The following is a 12,238-nucleotide window of genomic DNA, read 5'->3' as shown; positions in this document are numbered from 1 at the left end:
TATGAAGTAATTTTGGATTGATTATCTCCCCTTAATACATTATACACAAATTATATATAACCTACCATTTCCTCAAACCTGATGTTAACTACTGTGTTTTCTATTATTTTGTTTATATTATTTTCAGGTACATGTTACTTGGTGGGTTTAGTTTATAGTTTAGTAAAGACATTAGAATAGACAATAGAATTATATTGAAGCCATAAATAGCCAATCAACAGTGGTAGCAGAGCTTATAAAGATGGCAACAGCACCTAGTTACAAGAACCCACCAGGTTTGACCAAAGATAAAAGTTATCAACAATGGAAAAATGAAGTTAAAATGTGGCAACTCGTGACAGATCTTGACAAGAAGAAGAGAGGTTTGGCTTTAGCTTTGTCGCTACAAGGAAAACCAAGGGAAGTAGCCCTAGAAGTAGATCCCACTGATTTAAATGTTGATGAAGGAGTAGATAAGCTGATAACTGAGTTGGACAAGCTTTTTGAGAAGGATAAAATAGATCAGGCTTATGCTGCATATACTGTATTTGATAAGTTCCACAGAATAGATGATGTAAGCATGTCTGATTATATCATTGAGTTTGAGCAGAGATACAATAAATGTAAGAAATATGAAATGGTACTCCCAGATGCAATTCTAGCTTTTAAACTTCTTGACAATGCTGGGTTAAGTCAAAGTAATCGTCAGCTGGCATTAACTGCATGTTCTGACCTTAAATTCGACACAATGAAATCTGCTTTGAATAGGATATTTGCATCAAAATCTCAAAATTTTCCTGGAGAACAAGACTCTGTTGTAACTGTTAAAGAAGAATCAGCTTTTGTCAGTGATGGGTATTATCAGAGAGGTCGAAGTTCAAGAAGAAATTTTCCTCGTAATCGAGCTGATAGATCAACCAACTCTAGTAGACTTAAGACTAAAATGAATCCAGTCTTTAATGGAAATGTCTCAAGATGTAAAATATGTGATTCCAAATTTCATTGGGTCAAGGATTGTCCTCACAAGCAGCTAGATGTGAATTTAACAGAACATGAGAGTGATGAGTTAAATAAAATTGTAAATATAACATTATTTACCTCCGCACAAGAATTTAAGCCTCTAACAGTGTTTGTTGCAGAAGCCTTCAATGCTGCAGTTATTGATACTGCATGTTCCAAGACAGTGTGTGGTTCTAAATGGTTATACGAATTTGTAGAATCACTTGATCCAGGACTTGATCAACTTACTTGTAATGAAAGTCATGTACCATTCAAATTTGGTGATGGACAAACAGTATATTCATATCAGAAAGTGAAAATTCCAGCACTTATTGGATCAGTTAAGTGCTCAATTGAAACAGAAGTGGTGGATTGTGAAATACCGTTATTGTTAAGTAAAACCTCTCTGAAAAGAGCAAGCACTATCCTAGATCTCAGAAATGACAAGGTTACCATGTTTGGACAATTAGTGGATGTAAACCTAACTTCAAGTGGTCATTACTGTATCAACATTAAAGACAAGCAATTCACAAACAGAAATAAGAATGAGAGTGAGGAGGTTTTGATCATTGACACAAAATTATCTTTTAAGAAGAAAAAGGAGATTCTTTTAAAGTTGCATAAGCAGTTTGGACATGCATCATCAGATAAACTTTTATCCCTGTTGCAAAGTACTGGTTCTGTTGATTCTGAAACAAAGACCATTCTTAAAGATATCTGCACAAAGTGTTTAATTTGCCATAAGTTCAAGCATCCAAAAGCTAAACCAGTGGTTGCCTTTTCACATGCAAATGATTTCAATCAAATTGTGGCAATGGACCTTCATGAAATTGACCATAACTTTTATTATCTACATGTTATTGACTTATTTAGCAGATTGAGTGCAGCTGCAATCATCAGAAGAAAGGACTCTAAAGTCATTGTAGATAAGTTCATGCAGATATGGGTTGGCGTTTATGGTGCACCTGAAGTTGGTGTTTACACAGATAATGGAGGTGAATTTAATTCACAGATATTTAGATACATGGCAGAAAACTTGAACATGTCAGTTAAAACAACAGCAGGATATAGTCCTTGGTCCAATGGTGTAGTGGAAAGACACAACGCAACGCTTACAGAAACAATCAATAAAATGAGAGAAAGCTCTAACCTTTCATGGGAGACTTCCGTCAGTTGGGCAGTTCATGCTAAGAACAGTTTGTTGAATGTCTATGGCTACAGTCCATATCAATTAGTTTTTGGAAGGAACCCAAACATGCCATCGTCTATAGTTAACAAGCCTCCTGCATTAGAAGGTACAACAATTAGTAATGTTATGGGAAAGCATTTAGTTGGCTTACATGAAGCTAGAAAAGCATTTATTGCCGCAGAATCCTCTGAGAAAGTAAGAAGGGCACTACGTAAGCAAATCCGGCCTTCAGGAGAAAAATTCAAAAATGGTGACAAAGTTTTCTTCCTACGAGACAATCAGTGGAAAGGACCAGGCTGGGTAATTGGTCAAGATAACGTAGTTGTTTTTGTAAGATATGGAGGTACATATGTGCGTGTACATGAAAGTAGAATAAAAAGAGACATTGATGTTGAAAGAAAACAAAAGATTATTCATAAGCATACAGCAAAGTCAACTCCTGTGCGTAAGCCTCAAGCTGCAACATATAACAACACTGAACCAGATCATGACTTAGTATACTATGAGAGTGACGATGAAGAGCCTCATCAAAATGATACTGAGAATGATGAAAATCAAGAAAATGTTGAAGAATCTGCAGACGAAAATGCTGATCAAGATGATAGTCATGCTGGTAGCTTGATTGGTAGTTTGAATGGTGAAGATGGTCCTGAGTCTTAAGGGAGAGACAGTTTTAATTTGGAAAATCAGGCAGATAATGATATACATGAGGAAAGTATGGAACATAATCCTGAGTCCCAGGAAAATGATTGTATGAAATTAAAGAAGGATCAGATAGTGAATTTTAAAATCCCTGGTGAAAATGACACAAGAGAAGCAATAATTTTAGGCAGGGCAGGAAAGGCTACAACTGTTAAAAAGAGCTGGTATAATATAGAATACAATCAGCCAGAAAATATGAGAGGTGATCAGATATCAATTGATCTAAGAACAGTCAATGATTTGAAAGTTGTTAACCAGTCAGATGACTTGAATGAAGATGTACTTTTAAGTGATATTGATTTTACTGAGGCTAGAGAGGCAGAACTGGATAACTGGAGAAAGCACAATGTTTTTGAAGAAGTTGAAGACAATGGTCAAAACTATATTTCAACAAGATGGGTTTACACTATGAAAGAATTAGAGAACGAATTTCATAGAAAAGCTAGATTGGTAGCAAAAGGTTTTGAAGAAGACAGTCTAGATGAGATACCAAAGAATTCACCAACATGTGAAAAGCAGTCTCTACGACTAATTTTATCAATTATTGCTAGTAAAAGATGGTCAATTAATTCTGTGGACATTAAAACTGCTTTTCTTCAAGGAGAGAAAATGCAAAGAGAAGTCTACTTGAGACCTCCTAAAGAAGTTAAAGCAACTGGTAAAGTCTGGCGCCTTAACAAATGTGTATATGGTCTTGTTGATGCATCCTTAAAGTGGTATGAAAAAGTTAAAGCAACATTGCTAGATTGTGGAGGAACAGTGTCCAAAATTGATTCAGCAGTTTTTTATTGGTATAATGAAAAAGGTTTGACTGGTGTCCTAGCAGTTCATGTAGATGACTTTCTTTGGGCAGGATCCAGTACCTTTGAGAAAAGTGTTGTGTCCAGAATTAGGGATATGTTCAAGGTAGGGAAAGAATCCTGTGAGTCTTTCAAATATTTAGGTCTTGACCTCAGCCAAGAAAATGAAACTATTGTTCTCAGCCAGCAAGACTATGTCAGAATGTTAAAGACTGTTTTAATAGATAAAGACAGAGTTAAAACATCTCCTCTTTCATCATCAGAACAGACACTATTGAGGTCAAAAATAGGACAATTATTATGGTTAGCAAGACAAACACGTCCAGACATTGCGTTTGATGTTGCTGCTATTTCATCAAAAATTAAGTCTAGCACTATTGAAGATCTAAAGAAAGTCAATAAAATAATTAGGAAGGTGCAAAACGATCCCGTTTCACTGCAATTCCAGAATCTTGGACATGATGTGAAATTTATTTTGTTCAGTGATGCATCATTTGGAAATCTTCCAGATGGTGGAAGTCAGGGTGGTTATGTTGTGTTTTTGATGGGCGATGATGGTAAAGTGAACCCAATCACTTGGCAGTCTAAGAAATTAAGAAGAGTTGTACGTAGTACTTTAGCAAGTGAAGCCTTGGCCTTAGCTGATGGTGTGGACTGTGTTATATCTTTAGCAGCCCTGTTTAAGGAATTAATGCATAATGAGAACGATTTGATGCATACTCCAGTAGATTGTTTCGTTGACAACAAAGACCTTTATCATGCAATATACTCTGATAAACCTGTTGGAGAAAAGAGATTGAGGGTGGAGATCAATGCAATAAAGCAATTACTTCAAGGTGGAGAGCTTAAAGAAGTAAAATGGATTCAGACAAATGAACAAATCGCCAATATTCTTACAAAGCATGGTGCTTCTGGACAAGACATTTTACGTTGTTTTGAAAAAGGACTTTTGAATTCAAGCCTTTTGTAATTAGTGCAACTGACAATAAAAAAAAAAAAGGAGAAGAAAGATCAGATAAATACTTGATACTATGACATTTTAATTGCCTTCATTTTCATTTTTATTTGGACATTAACATTTCTAGTGAAAAGAGAAAAGGATTAGATTGTTAACTACTGTGTTTTCTATTATTTTGTTTATATTATTTTCAGGTACATGTTACTTGGTGGGTTTAGTTTATAGTTTAGTAAAGACATTAGAATAGACAATAGAATTATATTGAAGCCATAAATAGCCAATCAACACCTGACAGTATACAAACAAAGTTTTATTTTTCACCACCTAAGAAGTCATTTTGATTGATTACCTCCCCTAAATACATTATACACAAAGTATAACCTACTGTTACCTCAAACCTGACAGTATAAAACAAATCTTTATCGTTCACCTCCTATGAAGTGATTTGGATTGATTATCTCCTCTTAATACATTATACACAAAGTATATATAACCTACCGTTACCTCAAACCTGACAGTATACAAACAAATCTTTATTGTTTACCCCCTATGAAGTCATTTGGATTTATTATCTCCCCTAAATACATTACACACAAAGTATAACCTACTGTTACCTCAAACCTGACAATATAAAACAAATCTTTATTGTTCACATCCTATGAAGTAATTTGGATTGATTGTCTCCCCTTAATACAGTATTTACAAAGTATATATAACCTACCATAACCTCAAACCTGACAGTATAAAACAAATCTTTATTGTTCACCATCTAATAAGTCATTTTGATTGATTACTTCCCCTTAATACAATATACACAAAGTTTAACCTACCATTACTTCAAACCTGACAGTATACAAACAAATCTTTATTGTTCACCCCCTATGAAGTCATTTGGATTGATTATCTCCCCTTTATACAATATACACAAAGTAGAACCTACCATTACCTCAAACCTGACAGTATACAAACAAATCTTTATTGTTCACCCCCTATGAAGTCATTTGGATTCATAATCTCCCCTTTATACAATATACACAAAGTAGAAGCTACCATTACCTCAAACCTGACAGTATACAAACAAATCTTTATTGTTCAACATCTATAAAGTCATTTGGATTGATTATCTCCCCTTAATACATTAAACACAAAGTCTAACCTACCATTACCTCAAACCTGACAGTATAAAACAAATGTTTATTGTTCACCACCTAAGAAGTCATTTTGATTGATTAACTCCCCACCATTACCTCAAACCTGACAGTATAAATAATCTTTTTGTTCACCACCTATGAAGTCATTTGGATTGATTATCTCCCCTTAATACATTATATACAAAGTATAACCTACCATTACCTCAAACCTGACAGTATAAAACAAATCTTTATTGTTCACCACCTAAGAAGTCATTTTGATTGATTACCTCCCCTTAATACATTATACACAAAGTATAACCTACTGTTACCTCCAACCTGACAGTATAAAACAAATCTTTATTGTTCACTCCCTATGAAATCATTTGGATTGATTATCTCCACTTTATACAATATATACAAAGTATAACCTACCATTACCTCAAACCTGACAGTATCAAACAAATCTTTATTAACCACCTATGAAGTCATTTGGATTGATTATCTCCCCTTAATACATTATACACAAAGTATATATAACCTACTGTTACCTCAAACCTAACAGTATAAAACAAATCTTTATTGTTCACCTCCTATGAAGTCATTTGGATTTATTATCTCCCTTTAATACATTATACACAAAGTATGTATAACCTACAGTTACCTCAAACCTGACAGTATAAAACAAATCTTTATTGTTCACTCCCTATGAAGTAATTTGGATTGATCATCCCCCCTTTATACAATATACACAAAGTATAACCTACCATTACCTCAAACCTGACAGTATACAAACAAATCTTTATTGTTCACCCCCTATGAAGTCATTTGGATTGATTATCTACCCTTTATACAATATACACAAAGTAGAACCTACCATTACCTCAAACCTGACAGTATACAAACAAATCTTTATTGTTCAACCCCTATGAAGTCATTTGGATTGATTATCTCCCCTTAATACAATATACACAAAGTATATATAACCTACCGTTACCTCAAACCTGACAGTATAAAACAAATCTTTATTGTTCACCATCTATAAAGTCATTTTAATTGATTATCTCCCCTTCATACATTATATACAAAGTATAACCTACTGTAACCTCAAACCTGACAGTATAAACAATCTTTTTGTTCACCACCATGAAGTTATTTGGATTGATTACCTCCCCTTAATACATTATACACAAAGTATAACATACTGTTACCTCAAACCTGACAGTATAAAACAAATCTTTATTGTTCACCTCCTATGAAGTCATTTGGATTTATTATCTCCCCATAATACATTATACACAAAATATAACCTACCATTACTTCAAACCTGACAGTATAAAACAAATCTTTATTGTTCACCCCCTATTAAGTCATTTGGATTGATTATCTCCCCTTTATACAATATACAAAGTATAACCTTCCATTACCTCAAACCTGACAGTATAAACAATCTTTTTGTTCACCATCTATGAAGTCATTTGGATTGATTATCTCCCCTTAATACATTATATACAAAGTATAACCTACCATTACCTCAAACCTGACAGTATAAAACAAATGTTTATTGTTCACCACCTCAGAAGTCATTTTGATTGATTACCTCCCCTTAATACATTATACACAAAGTATAACCTACCATTACCTCAAACCTGACAGTATAAAACAAATCTTTATTGTTCACCACCTAAGAAGTCATTTTGATTGATTACCTCCCCTTAATACATTATACACAAAGTATAACCTACTGTTACCTCCAACCTGACAGTATAAAACAAATCTTTATTGTTCACTCCCTATGAAATCATTTGGATTGATTATCTCCCCTTTATACAATATATACAAAGTATAACCTACCATTACCTCAAACCTGACAGTATCAAACAAATCTTTATTAACCACCTATGAAGTCATTTGGATTGATTATCTCCCCTTAATACATTATACCATGGAAGTATTATATTGACAGGAACTCCAACGAAAAATTAGCACATTCGCACCCCACTGATTTCTTTAGGAAAATAAAAGGTTCCGACTCAGTATGTCAAGTATGTGATAACTCCTTTGTGGGGTATCTGCGATGCCGCCCTCGCGTGTGTAGTTTACAGAAACTGATCTTATCACGTGATCTGTTATCGAGGGTCTAATCTACCTACCAATGTAAATAAACACGGAAACTCCCGTGGCTAATTGCGAATCGCTACATGAATAACGACACCTGTTTCTATACAATAATTAAAGACTACAGCTGAAACAATCTTAAAAATCGGTCCATATTTAACAGAATGACAAAAGAAAAATAACTGTATTTGGAAAGAAGATAAGATTATTTTTAGTTTTGTCTAATATGTTTTTATCACTAGAACTAGGAAATCGGGAAATATCGGATTATGCAGATTACATGACTCTGAAGTAGAGTGTTGGCAGAAAATAATTTGATGTCCGTGTAGTGTGCCTGATGGCGCCTGATAACTCAAATTTTAAGTTAAAGATTGTAAATTTTAATCGAGTGTAACACAAATATTAATAGTTTCTCGATCGTAAAATGTAACTTAACATATTTATAGAAATTGTTTAAGCACTAAGAGGTGGATAATTATACGCCCGTGATTATCTCTAGTATGTATCAAGTTAAAACACAGATTATATGTACACCTTCTTTTTTTTTTTAAATTCAACCTGGTCCGAGATTGCTCTGGCGTCTGATGGATTTGCTTTGGGAAATTTATAAAATTTTCTTTTTGTTGAAATGAATGAAACATTTGACACCGGACTTTCAGTAAACAATTCAACAAGTGATTTGTTAGCAGTAAACCTCAATTATACATGCAGATTACAACTATTTGTTTCCTTACACAAGATATTCATTATAATTCAATATAAAAATAAGAAGATATGATTGCCAATAAGACTACTCTCCACCAGAGATCAAATGAAACAGAAGTTTTCAACTTTAGGTCACCTTACAGCCTTAAACATATTTTAGCAAATTCATTTCATATATGAAAAAAATTCTATTGGCCTGATTATGCACAAAACAAATAACAGAGAAACAAATAAGCGAATATAAAGAATAAAAATAGATATTTGCGATTGAAAATGATGTCCATGGAAACGATTATGCTTTTTTTTTTGGGGGAGGGGGGGGGGGGGGGGGGGGGGGGGGGGGGGATCATATGGCATCTGTTTGAAATTAATCAGTTAGTTGTCAGTAATGATTTTGTTTCACATTGGTAGCGCAAAAGGGGGATGGTTATTTTTTTACTACAACTGAATCAAATGAAGAATAGCATTACTTTTTTTTCTTTCAGTAAACTGATATGGCGGAACTGTGGTGGAAAAATTTTGTTTTGCAGTCGGGTCCTTCACACGGAATCATCTTTTCTATTGAACATGTTTCAGATTTACAAAAGCAATAAAACTGTTCAATTTCTTCTCCGATAATTTTTTTCAAATTCTTCATCATCAAAATCGTGCATGTCCATATTGATTAGTGAAATATTTGTGAATGTTGATAGTTTATTAACATAGAAAACCTAAAAACTATAAATTGTCAACTGTCAAATATTGGCATGGTCGTTAAATGTCTTATCCTTGACATTTATATATACATCCGGTTACTTCGGTAAATTCTGTAATTACGAGTATCCCGAAAACGTCGTTGAACCCATGCATCGATACAACTAATTGAAGGAGGTCAAATTAATTAACAGATACTTAACGATTTTGCGGCATCGCACTATAAACGTTTGAAGTCGGTTTGTTGGAGTTCCTGTCAATATAATACTTCCATGATTATACACAAAGTATATATAACCTACTGTTACCTCAAACCTAACAGTATAAAACAAATCTTTATTGTTCACCTCCTATGAAGTCATTTGGATTTATTATCTCCCCTTAATACATTATACACAAAGTAGGTATAACCTACAGTTAACTCAAACCTGACAGTATAAAACAAATCTTTATTGTTCACCCCCTATGAAGTCATTTGGATTGATTATCCCCCCTTTATACAATATACACAAAGTATAACCTACCATTACCTCAAACCTGACAGTATACAAACAAATCCTTATTGTTCACCCCCTATGAAGTCATTTGGATTGATTATCTACCCTTTATACAATATACACAAAGTATAACCTACCATTAGCTCAAACCTGACAGTATACAAACAAATCTTTATTGTTCACCCCCTATGAAGTCTATTGGATTGATTATCTCCCCTTAATACAATATACACAAAGTATATATAACCTACCGTTACCTCAAACCTGACAGTATAAAACAAATCTTTATTGTTAACCATCTATAAAGTCATTTCAATTGATTATCTCCCCTTCATACATTATATACAAAGTATAACCTACTGTAACCTCAAACCTGACAGTATAAACAAACTTTTTGTTCACCACCTATGAAATCATTTGGATTGATTATCTCCCCTTTATACAATATATACAAAGTATAACCTACCATTACCTCAACCCTGACAGTATCAAAAAAATCTTTATTGTTAACCACCTATGAAGTCATTTGGATTGATTATCTCCCCTTAGTACATTATACACAAAGGATATATAACCTATTGTTACCTCAAACCTACATGTAACAGTATAAAAAAAACTTTATTGTTCACCTCCTATGAAGTCATTTGGATTTATTATCTCCCCTTAATACATTATACACAAAGTTTAAGTATGTATAACCTACCGTTAACTCAAACCTGACAGTATAAAACAAATCTTTATTGTTCACCCCCTATGAAGTCATTTGGATTGATTATCTCCCCATTATACAATATACACAAAGTATAACCTACCATTACCTCAAACCTGACAGTATACAAACAAATTTTTATTGTTCACCCCCTATGAAGTCACTGGGATTGATTATCTACCCTTTATACAATATACACAAAGTATAACCTACCATTAGTTCAAACCTGACAGTATACAAACAAATCTTTATTGTTCACCCCCTATGAAGTCATCTGGATTGATTATCTCCCCTTAATACAATATACACAAAGTATATATCACCTACCGTTACCTCAAACCTGACAGTATAAAACAAATCTTAATGTTCACCATCTATAAAGTCATTTCAATTGATTATCTCCCTTTCATACATTATATACAAAGTATAACCTACTGTAACCTCAAACCTGACAGTATAAACAATCTTTTTTGTTCACCACCTATGAAGTTATTTGGATTGATTACCTCCCCTTAATACATTATACACAAAGTATAACATACTGTTACCTCAAACCTGACAGTATAAAACAAATCTTTATTGTTCACCTCCTATAAAGTCATTTGGATGTATTATCTCCCCATAATACATTATACACAAAGTATAACCTACCATTACTTCAAACCTGACAGTATAAAACAAATCTTTATTGTTCACCCCCGATGAAGTCATTTGGATTGATTAATATCTACCCTTTATTCATTATACACAAAGTATAACCTTCTGTTACCTCAAACCTGACAGCATAAAACTATTTTTTTGTTTACCCCCTATGAAGTCATTTGGATTGATTATCTCCCCTTAATACATTATACACAAAGTATATATAACCTACCATTACCTCAAACCTGACAGTATACAAACAAATCTTTATTGTTCACACCTAATTAAGTCATTTGGATTGATTATTTTCCCTTAATACATTACACACAAAGTATATATAACCTATCGTTACCTCCAACCTGACAGTATAAAACAAATCTTTATTGTTCACCCCCTATGAAGTCATTTGGATTGATTATCTCCCCTTCATACATTATACACAAAGTATAACCTACGTTTACCTCAAACCTGACAGTATAAACAATCTTTTATTGTCTCCCCTTAATACATTATACACAAAGTATAACCTACCATTACCTCAAACCTTAAAGTATAAAACAAATCTTTATTGTTCACCCCCTATGAAGTCATTTGGATTGATCATCTCCCCTTAATACATTATAAACAAAGTACAGCATACTGTTACCTCAAACCTAACAGTATAAAACAAATCTTTATTGTTTACTCCCTATGAAGTCATTTGGATTGATTATCTCCAGTTTATACATTATCCACAAAGTATAACCTTCTGTTACATCAAACCAGACAGCATAAAACAATTTTTCGTTCACCTCCTATGAAGTCATTTGGATTTATTATCACCCATTTATACAATATACACAAAGTAAAACCTACCATTACCTCAAACCTGACATTATCAAACAAATCTTTATTGTTCACCCCCTATGAAGTTATTTGAATTGATTATTTCCCCTTAATACATTATACACAAAGTATATATAACCTACTGTTACCTCATGATCAAACCTAACCGTATAAAACAAATCTTTATTGTTCACCCTGTATGAAGTCATTCGGATTGATTATCTCCCCTTAATACATTATACACAAAGTATAACCCTCTGTTACCTCCAACCTGACAGTATAAAACAATCTT

At 33.4% G+C, this 12,238-nt stretch overlaps 1 protein-coding gene across 1 annotated transcript; it reads left to right on the top strand.

Moving 5' to 3' along the window:
• The first annotated feature begins 241 nt into the window (after positions 1–241).
• Positions 242–2,827, top strand: LOC139492904 (uncharacterized). The gene has a single exon (XM_071281056.1). It carries the CDS (start codon positions 242–244, stop codon positions 2,825–2,827), a length of 2,586 nt encoding a protein of 861 aa, XP_071137157.1.
• Positions 2,828–12,238: the final 9,411 nt, after the last annotated feature.

The sequence above is a fragment of the Mytilus edulis genome, chromosome 10 (assembly GCF_963676685.1).
Source record: "Mytilus edulis chromosome 10, xbMytEdul2.2, whole genome shotgun sequence".
NCBI lineage: Eukaryota > Metazoa > Mollusca > Bivalvia > Mytilida > Mytilidae > Mytilus > Mytilus edulis.
Note: the sequence above shows the minus strand (reverse complement) of the source record. Positions and strands in the feature narration are given on the sequence as shown.